Source organism: Lissotriton vulgaris, chromosome 10 (assembly GCF_964263255.1).
Source record: "Lissotriton vulgaris chromosome 10, aLisVul1.2, whole genome shotgun sequence".
In the NCBI taxonomy this organism is placed as follows: Eukaryota; Metazoa; Chordata; class Amphibia; order Caudata; family Salamandridae; genus Lissotriton; species Lissotriton vulgaris.
In genome coordinates, this window is record NC_141698.1 from 1,103,704,296 (window position 1) to 1,103,723,410 (window position 19,115).

The 19,115-nt window shown below is 43.8% G+C and overlaps 1 protein-coding gene across 3 annotated transcripts in view; it reads right to left on the minus strand.

Moving 5' to 3' along the window:
- Positions 1–234: 234 nt before the first annotated feature.
- OXNAD1 (oxidoreductase NAD binding domain containing 1) overlaps positions 235–19,115 on the minus strand; it is a 103,622-nt gene continuing 84,741 nt past the window's right edge. For all 3 annotated transcript variants that reach the window (XM_086942186.1, XM_086942187.1, XM_086942188.1), the window contains exons 7-8: positions 6,503–6,611; positions 235–824 (exon numbers count right to left, since the gene is read on the minus strand). In XM_086942186.1, coding sequence (XP_086798312.1) covers positions 667–824; positions 6,503–6,611 — 267 coding nt within the window. In that variant the 3' untranslated portion in view covers positions 235–666. The remainder of the gene's footprint in view (positions 825–6,502; positions 6,612–19,115) is intronic.

A 19,115-nucleotide genomic window follows, 5' to 3' on the forward strand; every position in this document is an offset into this window, starting at 1 on the left:
TGAGATCATGAGCTGTATCCAGTGCTCTAAAGCAAACAATCAATCAATCAACACATTTGTTGCTATTTATTATCACCCCTACTTACTTAAGTAATATATGGTCATTGTTCTAAGTAAACGTATGCATATTCATATGATGCCATTGAAGGTTGCTGCTTGTAGGTACTTTAGTAAGTACCATCACAAGAAACGGGTAATATATTTTCCAGAAAGTAATGACAGTGACAACGTAGAGACCTTTCAAGCATTCATTTACTTCATCGTGCGACATATAGAGGTCCTTGGGAGCAATTAAATACATGAAATATTAAAACAAATAAAATGCACAGCCATTCATCGTTATATACCAGTCTTTTATATAAATAAACCCCCATTAAGCTACACTGTCATTTAACAGCTGACACCACAGATATAAAGCGATGGCGCCGCCATGGGGGAGATGCCTCCGGACTCGATGTGCGCAGAGAGGAGTGTGTTGTGGGTCTCTGAGTTCTTTAGGAGAGACAAGAAGTATTCCCTGAGTCTAGGTGTTCCTAGAAATCCACGGCTTGCTTCACGGCCTGCCGAGCACTGAGCGACAGCGCATGGTGCAGCAGGAAACAAAAGCGGGTGGCATTCCCGCTTCAGAGATGGTCTTCCATTTTCCAGTTCCATCTGTGGGACCACCTACCACCATTTTTCAAAGCGTATTTTGTCTTTGGGCACCTGTAGGTTTTCGAGCTGCTGGCAGACCGCCTCGATCATGGGTGGCGGGCCGCAGATGTAGCAGAGGTTGTTCGTGTCTTGCAAAGACTTCACCAGGTCCTTCTCGGAGATCCTTCCCTCTGTAAAGACAAGAGCTTAGTTATGATGTGGGACCTACACAGGAGAACGGGCTGGTTCAACGTGCTATTGGATCGTTGAGTGAAGGTCACTTAGTTAAGACATACAATGTAAGGACACTGAAGTCCAAGCAATGGCTCACAGCAAGAGATTCAGAGAGTTACATTAAGTACAAAGCTGGGTCCAGAAGTTTCTACTATTATTTCATGTCACAAAACAGTTCCCCTAGGAATTTTGCTATGCTGTGTGGTTCAGATTACAGCACGGTTGAGGAATTTGGGGAAACACGCTCTCATTCCTTCAAGCCTTTCATTCATGTCCCATGGAGGTAACAGAATGCCAGCACCTTCTAACAGCTACAGAGTGGCCTCAGCTGTGCGACTGGAAAGGGCGCTGCTGCTCGGGGAGAAGTGACATCTTGAAGCACCAGCGGTGCAGGAGGCAGAGCTTACAATGGTCCAGCAGTGTTGAAGAACAGCATCAGCGAGGTCTCTACTGCCTGCAATGCACACCGGGCGGAGATTATAGACAAAGAACTGGTGGAGAATGCTCACTCTGCCCAGGATGGCGAAAGAGCTCCCCCTGCACCCAGACCCCCAGACCCTTTACAGTCAGGATGAGCACTCAATGGTCCCTTCCTGCCCTTTTGGGCTGCAAGTAGGTCTGATTACAGGGAAACCAGTAGAAACACGTTACTTACCAGTATCATTAGTTCTACAGCTCTGTGACAGTCACAAGCTGTTCATAATTCTCACATCTAGCAGATGGGCACAGAACTCTAATTTTTCCAGCAAAAGTTACAATTTGACTCACCAGGACATCAACATAAAAGTCCACAATACCCACTCCAGAGACACCATCTTAAAACAGTATTTTTCTTGAAATTAGATCATTCAAAGCAGCCAAGTGGCATGGACTTTACATAAGAAGCTACTTGCAAAGCAGTAAGAGTAGTTCAGAGGGAGGAAAGAGCATTGATCCCATGCTGTGGAAACTACTGTCAAGGTGGGGGTCAAGTGGGGAAGGTAGGTTCAGCGACACTCAAATGCTCCTCTGTGTTTGTATGTTTTGTGACTACCTAGTCAAAGCAACATTGCCTCACACTCTTCAATCTCGCGTTAGCATGAACCTCTGCTGTGCATACAGTGCAGCCACAGCCAGGTGAAACACAACGAAAGGATCTCAATGGGTAGGGTTTGCATTTCACTCACTTTCCACTGAAAGGAATTGCACTGAAGAAAGGTTTTTAAGCATTGTGCTCTTAACGTTTGCCTTCTGCATTGAATTTCACTGTGATCTCTTAAGTCTGTTGATTGCCAAGTTCATATCACAGTTCACCACTGGTAGTCTCACAGAGAGAAAATCAAGGTTCAGACTTTCCACAAAGGCCTTCATTTCATTACACTAAACCAAGACATGTTCAGTTCACTCTCTATGCAAGTGGTCTGGGTTATCAGACCTACTTTGATAGAAGTGTACGTCTGCCATTTCTTGCTAAGGTGTTTCAGCTATTTAAAAATGTCCTGCACCGTGAAGCAGAAGGATTTCACTATATTATAACCTCTTACCTTTCTGATAATAATACGTTCTTTAGTGTAAGAGCTTGTGTCTTCCCGGAGTATCTCATTCATTCCTGTAAGTATTTTCAGTATCCAAATGCTGACTTCAGAATCCAAGCGGCCAAGTTAATTAAGGTCGAGCCACAAAAGAAAAAAGTAATTGGTTTCATGTCCTACAGTGCTATGAATGGCTGAAGGAGTTATTTCCATTTCACAAGAGTCAAGATATTGGTGACTTAGGGCTAGATGTAGATCTCGGCGGATGGGTTACTCCGTCACAACGGTGATGTATTTCCCGTCTGCCGAAATATAAATCCAATAGGATATCAAGGGCTTCCAGCGGATGCGAATGGGAGAAAGTGTGACACAGCCATTGTCTTTGTTGGATGCTCTGTAGTTGTGCAGTAGATGGAAGCATTGAGTAGGATATTGCTGGTGTCTTATTTGAGTCAGTGCTAGTAAGGGCGACCTTGGTGTCGCTTGCAGATTTGGGGAGAGACCACCTGTGATGTCTGGTGTTCAGACTGAGGAAGAATCCAAGGAAACCGCAGTCCGTGTCTCATTTTTTAGCTACTATAGAACGAGGTCAATCTGTTTCCGAGATAAGGCTGCTCTGAATCTGGCTCTGAATATCAATTCAATTCAATTCAAAAGACCTTTATTCGATTTTCATATAATTCATAAAAGCAACATATACAACAAAACAGTCCCATAATCTTTTTACAAATCTATTTACAATACACAGAATTTAGAATTATTACAGCTCTCATACATTTGATTTTCACGGATTTTCCATCATTTTACGGGCGCGCGGTATTAGTTTAAAAAAAGTGCTAGTGCGAAAAACCAATTCATCAGTGTCCAATGAAAGCAACATTAAATAGGAATCCCCTAAGGAAAGGGGTCTTCGTTTTCTAAAATATGATAATAGAAACTATTTACTATATTTTAAATATAATTTACAGAAAAAAAGGAAATGCAAATCATTTTGTGTGCTTATTCCGTCACAAGGGCAGGATTTAAGATGTGATGTCTGATAAAAACCCAAAGGGAAACACAGTAACATTTTTACAGTACCAGCCCTTGGGCGAAACCACAACAATCTTTCCCAGTTGGTCATAGGGAGGGTAAGATATAGTGGAAGTGGTTGCATAATCAATTCATTACCCATATAAGTCACAACTGATGTTTTAAGTGTTTCCTTTTCCATTCTTTCAAGATTATAAAGTGCGTATAGTGCATGTTTTACTTTTAGGCTCTATTCTGGATGGATCAGAAAATCATCTCATGCCAAAAACACAGAGCGAAGCATGTTCATGCAGTAATGTATTTAGCGTCCTTGTCACAATACCCAGATTCATTTTCAAGGACAAAGAATGCCAAATCATCTTTTTTTTTACTTGCAGCAGGTATCCGTGCAATTTGGTCTCGAGTTCTTGATTACCTGGCCCAGAACCAACCTCCACTTACTTAACCAATCAGAAAGGATCACCTTGCCCAGGACCAACCTCCATTCGCTCAACCAACCAGAAAGGATCACCTGGCTAACGATTCACCTACATTCATTTAACCTTGCTAGAAAAGATCAAGTGGCCCAGAACCAACCTCCATTTGCTCAACTTTGCCAGAAAGAATCATCTGGCCTACAACTTACCTACAGTCACTCAACCTTGCTAGAAAGGATCACCTGACCCAGAACCAACATCCATTCACTCAACCTTGCTAGAAAGGATCACCTGACCCAGAACCAACATCCATTCACTCATCCTTGCTAGAAAGGATCACCTGACCAAGACCCAACCTCCATTCACACATCCTTGCTAGAAAGGATCACCTGATCCAGAATCAACCTCTATTCACTCATCCTTGCTAGAAAGGATCACCTGACCCAGAACCAAACTCCATTCACACATCCTTGCTAGAAAGGATCACCTGACCCAGAACCAACCTCCATTCACACATCCTTGCTAGAAAGGATCACCTGACCCAGAACCAAACTCCATTCACACATCCTTGCTAGAAAGGATCACCTGACCCAGAACCAACCTCCATTCACACATCCTTGCTAGAAAGGATTACCTGACCCAGAACCAACCATGCTAGAAATAATCAATTGGCCCACGACTCCCCTCCATTCACTCAACCTTGCCAAATAGGATTACCTGGCCCAGGACCAACCTTCATTCATTCAACCTTGCCAGAAAGGATCACCTGGCCCAGGACCAACCTCCATTCACTCATCCTTGCTAGAAAGGATCGCCTGACCCAGAACCAACCTTCATTCATTCAACCTTGCCAAAAAGGATCACATGGCCCAGGACCAACCTTCATTCATTCAACCTTGCCAGAAAGGATTACCTGGCCCAGGACCAACCTTCATTCATTCAACCTTGCCAGAAAGGATCACCTGGCCCAGGACCAACCTTCATTCAATTCAACCTTACCAGAAAGGATCACCTGGCCCAGGACCAACCTCCATTCACTCATCCTTGCTAGAAAGGATCACCTGACCCAGAACCAACCTCCATTCACTCATCCTTGCTAGAAAGGATCACCTGACTAAGAATCAACCTCCATTCACTCAACCATGCTAGAAAGAATCACCTGGCCTACGACTCCCCTCCCCTTGCCAGAAAGGATCACCTGGCCCAGGACCAACCTTCATTCATTCAACCTTGCCAGAAAGGATCACCTGGCCCAGGACCAACCTTCATTCATTCAACCTTGCCAGAAAGGATCACCTGGCCCAGGACCAACCTTCATTCATTCAACCTTGCCAGAAAGGATCACCTGGCCCAGGACCAACCTCCATTCACTCATCCTTGCTAGAAAGGATCACCTGACCCAGAACCAACCTCCATTCACTCATCCTTGCTAGAAAGGATCACCTGACCAAGAACCAACCTCCATTCACTCAACCATGCTAGAAAGAATCACTTGGCCCACGACTCCCCTCCATTCACTCAACCTTGCCAAAAAGGATTACCTGGCCCAGGACCAACCTTCATTCATTCAACCTTGCCAGAAAGGATCACCTGGCCCAGGACCAACCTTCATTCATTCAACCTTGCCAGAAAGGATCCCCTGACCCAGAACCAACCTCCATTCACTCATCCTTTCTAGAAAGGATCACCTGACCCAGAACCAACCTCAATTCACTCAACCATGCTAGAAAGAATCACTTGGCCCACGACTTCCCTCCATTCACTCAACCTTGCCAAAAAGGATTACCTGGCCCAGGACCAACCTTCATTCATTCAACCTTGCCAGAAAGGATCACCTGGCCCAGGACCAACCTCCATTCATTCAACCTTGCCAGAAAGGATCACCTGGCCCAGGACCAACCTCCATTCACTCATCCTTCCTAGAAAGGATCACCTGACCCAGAATCAACCTCCATTCACTCATCCTTGCTAGAAAGGATCACCTGACCCAGAATCAACCTCCATTCACTCAACCTTGCTAGAAAGGATCACATGACCCAGAACCAACCTCCATTCACTCAACCATGCTAGAAAGAATCACTTGGCCCACGACTCCCCTCCATTCACTCAACCTTGTCAGAAAGGATCACCTGACCCAGAACCAACCTCCATTCACTCAACCATGCTAGAAAGAATCACTTGGCCCACGACTCCCCTCCATTCACTCAACCTTGTCAGAAAGGATCACCTGACCCAGAACCAACCTCCATTCACTCAACTATGCTAGAAAGAATCACTTGGCCCACGACTCCCCTCCATTCACTCAACCTTGTCAGAAAGGATCACCTGACCCAGAACCAACCTTTATTCACTCAACCATGCTAGAAAGAATCACTTGGCCCACGACTCCCCTTTATTCACTCAACCTTGTCAGAAAGGATCACCTGACCCAGAACCAACCTCCATTCACTCAACCATGCTAGAAAGAATTACTTGGCCCACGACTCCCCTCCACTCACTCAACCTTGTCAGAAAGGATCACCTGGACCAGGACCAACCTCCATTCAATAAACCAACCAGAAAGGATCACTAGGCCCAGGACCAACCTCCATTCACTCAACCATGCCAGAAAAGATCACCTGGCCCACGACTCACCTCCATTCATGCAACCTTGCCAGTAAAGATCAGACAGCTTACCAGTCATGTAGGGCTTAAGCTCATGGCACACTTGTGAGTTCTGGGACGTGACATGGAAGTTGCAGGTGATTTTTCCAGGAAACCGGCTCATCAAATCGAGGATCTTTTTCTGAAACAGGATATGTGTTTGGTTAGACCACAGTTTGTATAGCAAAATGTTACAAATCCCCAAAATTAAATCATTCATGGTGCGTGGTCGGTGCATGGAATGTTATTTTGTCTTGGTGCTGTAACTGCTATGTGATAATAGTATTATTCCCAACTGTATAAGCAGTGCACAATACAAAATTAGTTTGTTTTAGTTGCATGAGCATCAGGGGTTATTATCCGAACTAGTCCACCTTATTTTATCTCCAAACCACAACATTTGTACAATATTGTGGCCCAAAGGTATCCACATATTTATTAATTTCCATCTTAAGCACCTAGCAAAGATGTGTTTTCTAGAAGCTCAGAATGAAGCATGGGGGTTCGGTAAAGTCCCCTGCATGGTGACAGACCTACACCGCTGCCCTAAGTGCCTCAGCTGCATGAATAGCTGGGTCCTGGTACAGATGTTTGGTCGTAGGGGACTATGGATCATGCATGTGTGCTATTACCTAGGCCTGTCTCATGGTAATGCTGTATTGTTAGACTGGGAGGGGCTCACCAAGCACCTCATAATTGTAGAGGGCTCCTGCCATTGCCAGCAGTTAAGAGCCATCAGAGTGGTGGTTCCAGCATATACCCGTTTAGTCTCTAGTAACGATCAGTAGTGTAGACAGGCCTTTTTACGCGTGTCACAGAAGCAGTGCCTACAAGCCCACCTATGTAAAGTTCCATTGATGTGTACTTAACTCACTCTTGACCTATATGGTGACTGTGTGTAGCACCGGGCAGCAGGTGCTACTTGTGCGTACGTGCTGGGATGCATGGTTTTGTAACGACTGCATGCAATGTACCACCAGATAACACAGGACAGATACCAACTCCTCTAGAATTTTGGGCAGTAAAGAGGGCTTCAGTTTGGGGGCTATAACTTGCTGGGTTTGTTGTATCTAAAGTTGTTCTTTTTAAGAGAGGAGTTACCCGAGCTAGTTTCATGCAGCAGAAAATACAGCAGTCTTGGAAGGACGTATTAATAACACACATGATTGCTGGTGCCAGCTCACCTGCATATTCTTTCTGAAAGATGGAAGGACAGGAGTCTCCTTGCAGGCGGTAACATTCAGTTAGAACAGCTTTGCAGACCTCAGAGCAATGGATTCAAGCTGCAGTTGCTTTTCCACACTGAGTGACTGGGGTATTTCTATTGAAAAGGAATTGGTATTTACTGGAGGCAAGATGGCCGACGCTGGGTTGCGGTCAGCAGTCGCACACATCCCCTCTCCTGCCTTACACCGAAGAAGTATGATTTGGTGATGCTGAATACCCTTAAATGGCCCCTGAATGGTTACTGAATGCTGGCTACAGGCGGTTAGGCTTTATTGGATTGAGGAGTTACAAGCTCGTCATAAACCATATTGTGAGGAGCTTCTTGGACACACACTGGCTTAAGAGAAGAGTTACAGCCCTGATGAGTGCGTTCGGACCTAAGAAGAAGCAACAGCCACAAGCGGCTAAAATGCCTGCACGGATTGCGAGGCAGGAAAAGGAAAAGCCGGCGGCTGCGACGGTGGTAGAGGTTGCGGGCAAAGAAGACATGAATGGCCCCGCACGAAACCTCGGGGTGATCCAGAAGACGGGGGGCCCGTCAGGAAAGAAGAAAACAGATCAAAAATGAAAAGCGAACACAAATGAACAGGACAGCCCTGCGGCATTCCGGAGCGTGACAGCAAGTAAAGTGGGAAGAACCGTCGAGAGACCAAAGGGCAAGGAATCTGCACTACGGCAGCCTACCTTAACAGAGGCTTTTTCCCCCAAGATGTTATCTCAGCACAACGGGGGCACTGGAGGCGGCAGAGTCAGCGGAGATAGCGGCATCAGCGGAGCCAGTGAAGCCGTCGGAAATTCAGATTCCGGTAAGAACGTCCTCGAGGACGCTGAGAACGCAGAGTCCGAGGTTGCTAGGCAACGTAGCAGACCCGACCCAGAGAACGATCCTGTCTCACTCGCGGAGGCGTCTGATGCAGAACAGGCTGAACAGGCTGAACAGGCTGATTGCAGGAAGGACAATGCTACAGACATAGTGAGCAGTGGAGGCAAAAACGGAGGGGGCTCGGGCCTGTCTGAAATTGGAAATGCTGACATGATGGGAGCCATAATGTTACTAGAGGAAGAGATGAGAACTGCACAGGAGAAAAAAAACCTGCACTACGGGGGCAGCAGTGTTAGTCTTGCAAGCAGAGATGGTGTGGGGGAAGGTTCGGTTCAGGAAGTAATAGAAAAGAGCGAAGGAGGGTCTGTTGAAGGGGACTGCTTTTACTCCCTCAAGGAGGATTCTGAGTCAGACCAAACTAGTGTGGGGAGCTCAGAGGAGACCTCCGGTTCAGAGTCCAGCACGGGTAAAGACACTATTCAAAAGATGAAATCGTTAAAATTAAGCAGGCAGCTTTCTGGGGCAATAGAGGGGGCCCAAAGACGCCTAGCTTGGGACTATTCTGCAACTTCACAGTCATATCAGGAGGAGGATGGTAACACTACGGAAATACCTCCTGGGGGCTCAGCGCAACAGGTTCCTGTGGACCTTTTATTCAATACCCTTAAACAAATGCAAATGGAGGCCAGGGCTGAAAGCCGGAGAGCAAGGCAAGCCTCAAAAGAAATTCAGAACACAATGAGGAAAATGAACAAACTATATGATGGAATGATAGAAAGGGTAACTGAAGTTAAAGAACGAACAGGCAAGTTAGAGGATGACGTCGGAAGCTGGCAGACCTTCAAGACAGACTAGGAAAAACTCTCAGAAAACTTCCAGTGGAAACTGGAAGATTTTAAAAATCGGCAGCGACGGAATAACATCAGACTGCTGGGTGTGGCAGAGGGGATTGAAGGGCAGGACATGAGATTATTTGTGGTGAACTTGTTGAAGGGGGCTTTTCCTGAGTCTGAGTGGCAGTGGGAGAAGGAGGTACAACGGGCACATAGGTTTCCATTTACAACGAAGCAGGGGGTGAGAAAGGATGGTCAAGGCTCTTTTCCCAGAGCCATCTTAGTGAATGTGGGGAATTTCTTCTTAAGGGAGGAAATTATTGCCAAAGCTAGACCCGATAGCAAGAGATCGTTTGAGGGTACCACCTTTTTCGCCAGGCCTGATTTTTGGTACCACCTTTTTCGCCAGGCCTGATTTTTGCCACGTAACGGTGGAGAGAAGGTGGAGGCTCAGGCAGATGATCGCACCATTACAGGCACTAGGTTCAGAAGCGTACCTCCTCTTCCCTGCTAAATTAAAAGTGATAACGAAGGGGAAAACAAGAATGTTTAACTCCGAGATTAAAGCTCAGCAGTTTCTCGAAGAACTCAAAAGTAAGAAAGGGGGTTAATATATCTTACATGTTGGATTGAAATTGGTGTCTATTATAATTTTCTGACGAAGATTGCTCAGATCAGGGGGTATTTCAGTATGCAGATATGTAGGCTGAGGGGGGATGCGATTGACGCAATCCAGAAGCGGCCACACATAGGCAATTCTTGACCTATTTGCCAGTAATGGGGGGAGTGTGGGGCTGGGAGGGGAGGGTAAGGGTGGTAAGGGGGGGCAAGAGGGGGGTGAAAAGGCACACAATTTTGGTATTTATGGTTTGATTCAGCACATTGTCACAGGTTGTAGGTTTAGAGATATACGGTACATAAAAGTAGTAGGTTTTTTCATAAGATTACTGATGTATTTTGATGAGCTGTAAAATTGCCTTGATTAATGTTTGTGGGCTCAATGAGGTTAATAAGAGATTGAGAGTGGCGGCATTATTAAGATCCTTACAGTTGGACCTGATATGTCTACAAGAGGCCCATATAGAAGGAACAAGGTCATATTTATTATAACAGCTGGGGTTTACAGTTTTAGCAAATACTAAGCAGGGGACAAAAACGAGAGGAGTCGCAGTACTGGGTAGAAACAGAGATGTAGTAGTAAGAAGAAAGAAGGAGGACCAATGGGGTACATGGGTGATTCTCGAAATTTGCTTTAAAGGGGAAATTTTAACTCTGGTTACAATATACGGCTCCACGGAGGATGATCCGGTTGTCTTTCAATTTTTGGATGTAGAACTGGCTCAATGGTCGGAGCCTATTGTATGCTGTCGGGACATTAATATTCATGATCCGGATAGCTCTTTTATGCAGGTAGGAGGAAAATACGTGGGGAGGAAAAAGAACGTGTATAGAGCGCTTGTAGATATAATTTTTCACAACTCTCTGGTAGACCCCTGGGTTAAGATACATCCACATCTAGATGGCAGCACGTTTTTTCAGCTCCACACAAAACTCTGGTGAGGTTGGATTACTTCTTAATTTCTAATTCTTTGTTTCTGGGCTTGCAGATAGAGAAGCAACCCCGGATAGTGTCAGACCATAGCCCTTTGGTATTGACCTTGAGATTGGGCCAGGTACAAAGAAGCAGTATGCAGTGGACATTTGAAAGAGCCTTATTAAAAGACCCAACATATAGGGAATATATGGAGGAGTGGATTACATTTTTTGGGGAGATTAATAGAGGGACTGCACCCCCAGGGTGGTGTGGGACGCCTTTAAGGCTTGGATACGGGGCGAGACTATGAGCTTCGTTTTAGCAAGGCAGAAGAAAGAGAGTAAAGATGGAGGAAGTAAGGCAGAATTTAATAAAGGAGGAAGAAGAACTGGCCTCAGCTATACTACAGAATCGCTCTTTAGAAATACATCTTCTTAGAATCATAGTGCTTAAAGCGGAAGCTATAGAAGGTATTGCCAAGAAAGCAGCAAATAACTACCTGACTTAGAAAGAAAATGCGTATGAATTGAGTGAAAGGGTAGGGCATATCCTGGCTGTACGTACTAGGCAGGGATTAACTACATCCGATATTAAAGAGATCAAGGATACACAGGGTAATTTGGTTGGGGAGGCTGATTTAGTTAGAGAAGTGTTTAGGAACTACTATACAGATTTGTATACTCCCGAAGAAGTAAGGAGTACTGAGAGTATAGCAAGCTATCTTAGGGAAATCCTTCCCCCAACTTTGTCTGATGAAGAAAGTGAAGTTTTAGAAGCCCCATTACAGCTGGACGAACTCATTGTTGCTTTGAGTAGCCTACCCTCGGGGAAGGCAGCAGGGCCGGATCAGATCCCGGTAGAGTTTTATAAAGTATTTAAAGGAACATTGCTGGTTGATATGTTTAATATCATGGTTCAGGCACAAAGGGGGGGGTCGATCCCGGAGTCATGAGGCGGGGCTGATATCATTGTAATTCTGAAAAAAGGGAAGACTCCAACAGTCCCGGGGTCATACAGGCCGATTACATTGATGAATGCCGATGTAAAACTCTATTCTAAAATGCTAGCAAAGAGACTGTCGGGAATTATTGAGAATTTGGTAAGCCCTGCACAACACGGATTTATACCTGGTAAAGGGACAACACAACATATCAGGACGGTGGTTACAATGTTTGATGCGGCAGGAGTCCTGGGAGACCCCATGGCAGCGCTCTTTTTAGACGCAGAAAAGGCGTTCGACAGGGTCTCCTGGGACTACCTATGGCAGACTCTGAGGTGGTGTGGTATTGGAGAAGGCTTTATAAAGGCCATACAGGCTTTATATAATGAACCTACCGTCAAGATTAGAGTTAACAGGGGGCACTCGGCAGCAGTGAATATCGGAAGGGGGACGAGGCAAGGGTGCCCTTCATCCCCACTGCTGTTTGCATTGTATTTAGAGCCACTCCTCCGTAGGTTTGAATCTAATCCTGATATTTCTCCTATGAGGGTGAATGGCTGCACGGTTAAAGCACTAGCTTATGCCGATGACGTGGCCATACTGACACCAGCTCCGTTATTGGCTATTAGGGAGGTAGAAGCTGAGGCCGAGCAGTTTGGCCAGGTTTCCGGATATAGTCTCAATAGATCCAAGACGCAGATTGTAGAAAATGTGTACTCCAGCTGTAATGATGTAAGGGTGGCTACCTCAGCAGTATATTTGGGGGTGGCAATCTCAGCAGACTTGGATAGGGAGTTAGAGAATAATATCTCCCCACTAATTTATAGGGTAAAGGCCGATTTGGAAAGATTGAATAATTTACATCTGTCCCTGGTGGGCACTACTAATGCTATAAAAATACTGATCCTGCCCAAGTTTCTCTATCTTTTTAGATCTATCCCACTATTTTTTTTAATTAAATGGTTTAATTCATTAGAGATCATATTGAATAGATTTATCTGGGCTCAGGGTAAGACCCGGAGGGCCTATAGATTTATGTCCTTATCTAGAGAGAGAGGGGGGTGGGGGGTGCCGGATTTTAGACTGTATTATTTTGCTGCTGCTATAAAGTATATGCAGGGTCTGATATGAGGGGATGGTAGTGAGCAAAAAGTGACAACTATGTCTACGGAAGTGTATGCAGCAGTTCTAGGAGAAGAGGCAGAAAATTGTATCTTAAACTGTACTGAGTATGGATAATATAAGAGGACCAGATTCAAAACGCTTAATGCAGCAATCAGGATTTGGAATGCCTTTTTGAAAAAAGCAGGATTGGGAAGATATAATAGGTATACCAGTCTGTATAAGAATAGATCCTTCCCTGCGGCAGTCTTTGCTGACTCAACAATGGCTAGATGGGTTGAAAAGGGGATAGCACAGATTGGTGATTTGAGGGATTCAGAAGGATAGCACAGTTTACAGATCTTATAGTTAAATATGGCATTGATAGAAGGGATTTTTTTAAATACCTGCAGTTTAGGAGTTTCCTGAGTAACAAGCAAGGAGGGCCCGCAGGATATGATAGTAATGAAATTATGGAGAAAATAAAGGTATGCGCGGACTGTACAATTAGATCTTTCTATGCATGCTTGGGAAAGGGGAAAATCGACGACATCGATAAGCATAGCAATAAGTGGGGCGAGGAGCTGGGGGGAGCACCAGAAAGGTTTCAAGAGTCACTAGAATTGGGTCGCACCGTTTTGTGTTCAGCTTCCCTTCAATCCCAGCATTATAAAACCTTGTATTAATTATATTTCACCCCAGCGAGAATAGCAAAATGGGGAGGTACCACGGGTATCACTTGTCCGCGTTGCAACTCTTTTGAGGCAGATATTGTCCATATCTTTGCCACTTGCCCTCAACTGCATACTTTGATTAAAAATATAGAAGGCTTCATAGATAGGTCATTAGATATTCAAATAACTTTAACCCCTTCCTGGTTACTGCTGGGGGTAGGCCCAGATGGGGGAAACCTACAGAGAGAATATATTTTTATGGCCACCACAGTATATAGATTAACTATAGCCAGGGCATGGCTTGATAGAAACCCACCGGTTATGCAAAATTGGCTGTCTAACCTGTTAGCCGCTTATAATCTGGAGAAACCTATATATGCTCGGAAAGGTATGAGGGGTAAAATGCGAGGACTAAGAATCTGGGAGCCCATAGCTAGCTGGAAAGATGCTTTGGGCTCGCATTAAGTGTGTTCATATCCGATTGTCGCTAATAGTGTATAGTTTTGTTGTTTGTTTATGTCTTCCTCTTACCCTCACTTTTTCTTTATCCTTTTTCCTTGTTTTTTCTCTCTTGGCTTTGAGTTTGGTTATTTCTCGAATTTAAGAGGCATTATGGAGGAAAATGTACTGTATATATATGTAAAGATATTTTGTAGCGCTTGAAATGACATGAAATGCTTAAATGTACAATAAGCATAAATTGGAAAAATAAAAAGATATTTAAAAAAAAAAAGGAATTGGTATTTACTGATTACTTTTACATAAGCTGTAGCTGGCTAAAGAGCTATTTGTAGCTAATCTTAACACGAGTGCTAAGAGAGCTTTTTCCTTGCTTTTAAAGCTGGATGTATCTCTACAGGCATTGTAAAATCTCCAACACATTCTAGACTGGATTTCTGGCTTTCTCGTAAATTCTGTGAGTGATAGATGGTTTTGGCTGTTACACCTTTAGTTTCATAGCGATTTGTCATTTGGTTGGCCTGATCTGGTCCACACTGGACCCCACACTTATTACTACAGAGTAGAGCTTAGCTACAATTGTTATTTTGACAAGTTTTCAGAGATGCCAAATAATTAAAAAATGTAATTAAAGCGGATAAGTAGTCGACCTTTGGTTGGTTACATGAATCTGCTTTTAGAAGCCGGTTACCTGGCTCCACTATGTTCTTAGCTTGAAAGAGGATACTAAACCCGACTTGATGTTTTCACAATAGGTGAGCAGATGAACGGACAGGACATCAGCTGGCTCCCAGTCTAGATTTGTTTTGGAAGAGCAATGTTGGTACCAGCACAGTTTTTAGAGGTTATCACCCTATCCAACAAATGCCCACCTGCATGAGACGGGGATTCACCCATTGTCCTAAACCGGGCGCTGACTGGAGTTTAAAAAAGGAGAGAGTTCAGGCATTTGGGCTCTATTGGTCCATATATTAAAATGAAGCTTCATCAAGGCTTGGCTGCTCTGTGCTGCACACACTGAAAGACCCAGGTCCTTCACCTCATCCACAGACCTCGCCAGGAAGACTCCAGATCTTCACCAAATCGATTGATTGACTTGAATTTCACTGGAAACTACTTTGAAAGTGTTAAAGGAGGACAAGGCAAGTTGCCTGGGATTTAATGCAGGCTTAGGAACTACACCCATGTGTCCCCTGGTCTAAAAGGGCAGTTTATCTAAGGGTGGTCAATCTCCCTGCTAGGGACAGTTTAACATCAATAACAAAATAGGCCTTCGGCAAGGTTTATTGACCTCCAGAGGACAAAAGTCTCCATGTAGTCCCAATGGGTTTCTAGCCTCTCCTCTTCAGGTTACGCAAGGGTCTTCACAGTGACTGCTTAGCATACGGAGATAGCCTACAGTTTACAATGAGAGTGTCTCTTGTGTAGGAACGATGCACCAACAAGCAATTCGCTACAATGTTTGAAGATGCTTATTTTTATGTCGGGAATAAGAGAGGGTTTACAATTTTTGGGTAAAATTTACCAAATTTAAAATACTGGTTTCAAAACAATCTCAGATATTTTTTAGGAAAGTGTGAGCATGGCAGATAGGAGAAAAACTCAATGTTAGCTGAGGGAGCTTAAGAGATTTATTTAAACCCAGTGTTTGTGTACTGCACAAGCAATCCCATTGTTAGCTCAGTGGGCTACTGTCTCTTGTTAATGCCCTGTGGATCAGTATGTCATGGAGTAAAACCCAATATTAACCTACTCATAATGCATGTGTATGTATTATGGAGTAAAGTGCATTATAAGGCACAGAGGAAGCAAATGGGACAGTGAGCCTATTTTTCTCGTCCCCTGCAACACTGCAGACTCTACGCAACCTCCGGCTCTGTCCCACACACAGAGATCGGATACGCTTACTACATAAACCCACTGGAACAAAAGCCACAGCTGCCTGAAGAGCTGCAGATAAGTTCTGTCACTGAATGGTACAGTGCACCACAGAAGTAAAAACCCACATCCAGCTAGAGAGCTGCAGAGAAGCGTTATTGCTTGCAAGTACTTGCAGACAAAGCAAATCAACCACAGGCAGCACTGGCGGATGTCGCTACAGGTGGAAAAACCACATGCTCGGCACATGGTCACCGCCATTTGCATCTCCTTCCTCCCACTAGCGTGCAGCTGCAGAAGATCTGAAGCAAGGGGCTTCTTTGGTAACAGAAGAAGCCCCACATCAATGGCCGGTCAACACAACACTGCCAAACACAAATCTGCACCAACCAGGCCAATCTCTTCTTCAAAATGGGTCTGAAGAATGGAGTGCTTTTCAATGTCTGGGTCACATGGCTCTAGTGAGCCACAGGTAGTTTGTGTCCGGCACCACGCTGATATGCCTTAATCAACAATACTATCAAAAACCTTCTGAGACTGCAAATGGAAATTTACAGAATTGCATGGCCGACAACAAAATCTCTAAATTCTACTACCTGGAGAGCAGAGCAGAGCCATCCACATGCGCGCTGCTGCATGGAATGTGTCTGGACTTGGCCGCAGTGGTCTTTCGTTTCAGCTCTATAAGGGTAAATTTTTAAGCGTGATGCACTGCTATGCTTTAAGTGGAAATAACAACAGCTGGTGTTTGTCATGTTGCCATGTTTTAAGTGACATTTAATTTTTGCCCATAAGGTTTTATGGAGTTTACAATTACCCACAATTTTGCTATTTTTCATTAGCTTCTTGCAAACCCCTTTTTGTGGAATTTGGTTCTCACAATTTTGTTAGGACTTTAAACATTTGCTGACATGAACATTTTAAAGCACTGCAACCCTTTTTGAGAGGAAAAACATTACAACTTTTCACACCCCTCACTTTACTGGCTTGCCATGACTAGGTACTAACAGAAAACGGATATCCGGAAAATAAAATTGAAGGAATTATATTCTTTGTTATGACTGGTAAGGAATGAATACCTCCTCCACTTTTCCGGTTTGTTCCAAAGTCGAATAAGACATTGCAATTGCACGAAAAGGCTACTTATAGTAAATACTTCTAACAAATTAGGATTGTGTGCCATGCAGCTTTCTGTAGCAGTAACAATCAGCAGTTCGTGGAAAAAGGCCATAGATACGTTGTGTTATAGAACTGACACTTCACCAGAGGGCCAAATAAGCAGCAACACTTGTGCGATCCAGCAATGGAGCAAGTACTTCTGAGGACACTCGCCACTGTCCACAGACGTTGGTTTCAATATAGTGTTACCCTGGAGAATGGCTCCAGACTAACTGGGCGTATTGAAGAGGGGTTTTGTGCCCACTTACAGGGCCCTCTTGACTGCAATGACCAGATAACTAGTCTGCATTTTTCCCTATTTTCTACACCTCACTGTCAGACATTTACATTTTCCAATTACAGCTGCTTTTTTAGTTTGCATATTTTTATCACTACATTTTTAGATCTTAAATATTAATAACAAGCATCCACCAACGTAACTAAAGGTTATTCAAATTTCAGTTAAAGGATGTGAAGCAAATACACAATAAAAAGGAAAATTAATTATAATTAATTGTGATGAAAGCATGCTTTAAAATAGAGTAGGATAAATTATACGCAATACGATAGAAGAAAAAGAAGAACTCATCAATTGCCTAATGAATAGTGCAGTTACTACTATACTACTAGTTAACAGACATTCAGTCTGTGTGATACTAGAGTTAAGATCGGGGAAGTTTAGAGTAAACTTTGTTACAAGGCATAGATGGTGTGTAACCAACTATAACAATGTCATTTTGATTCAAACTTTTTCATGTGTGAAATACTTACAAACTGAACTTATGAATTTGGAGTTCATTTTTTGCATCTCATTGCAAAGAAAATGAGGGATGAACAGTAAATGTAATAAACACGAAGTGGGTTCTCCACCCAGTGGCGATTGTATTTAGTGGGACAAGGGTAATATCTCGCCCTTGATCTCACCGTTGGGCAGATGTTGTTCAAGGGTATCACCACTGTTACAGGGGTAACAGGAAATGGAACACATTTATTGTATGGGGTGCAATCCTATCCCAAAGTTTACATGCATTCAAAGTCCATGCATATTAAGGCTGCTGGTGCAGTTTTTAGTTAGTGGACCTTTAATGGCTGCTGGATGCAAAGAGGTGGAAGAGGTTCTAAAAACTCTGTAAAATGTGCCTCCTGGATTGAGCTGGGTTGCGGCTATTTCCTATTACTCGAGGACCATATTTTAATGCTCCATCACAAAGAGACTGATGTCTTCGCACAATTTATTTGTGATCTTATTTTGAGTTATAAAAAGTTACCACATTTACTTGATGACACCCTGTCTTTGGACTGCTGTAGAATTAAGAGAGCAAGGTTTTATTTTTTAGTGAAACTAGGTTCTCACTTGATTTGCCACAGTTAGTAATGTAAAATAAACTGCAGATTATTCAAGCTACGAGACCTGCAGGTCTAGTACCATTTCTATGATTTTGCAAGGCCTGCCTTCCGCCAACTTGTACATCGGCTCTCAAGTCCAAAGGTAAAACTTCTGAAGGGTCAAACCTGGTTACTCTTGCGGACTCACGCTCCATCGAGGTCGGTCTCAAATTGTGCCGAGGCCCCAGTCCACTGCCACCAGTAGACTACGGTGGGTGCTTAATGCTTTTTTGCTCTATTTTTATTTAAAACTTTAAAAAAAACGTTCCTATGGTTCTTCTTATTGGACTTATGCTGTTTTGGGGCCATATTATTTATAAAAATCTACTCTTTTTTTTAATTAGTATGGGATTTTTTTGTGTTGCATTTTGACTTCATTCCTATTGTTTTGGTACTGCATTCATACTTTACATATTTCTTTTAAGTTAAGCCTATCTGCTCTGTGCCGTAGCTACCAGGGGGTCGGGCTCAGGGTTATTTACGGACTTTAGAGGTTCACACCGACAAGGATTGTGATTATTACTTGAGGTTGGTTGATACCACCCTCAACAAATACTCTTATTTTTTTTTTTTTTTTTTTACACGTAGTGACAACGACTGCCCCATTGAGCAGCAAAACCAAGGACCGAGGCA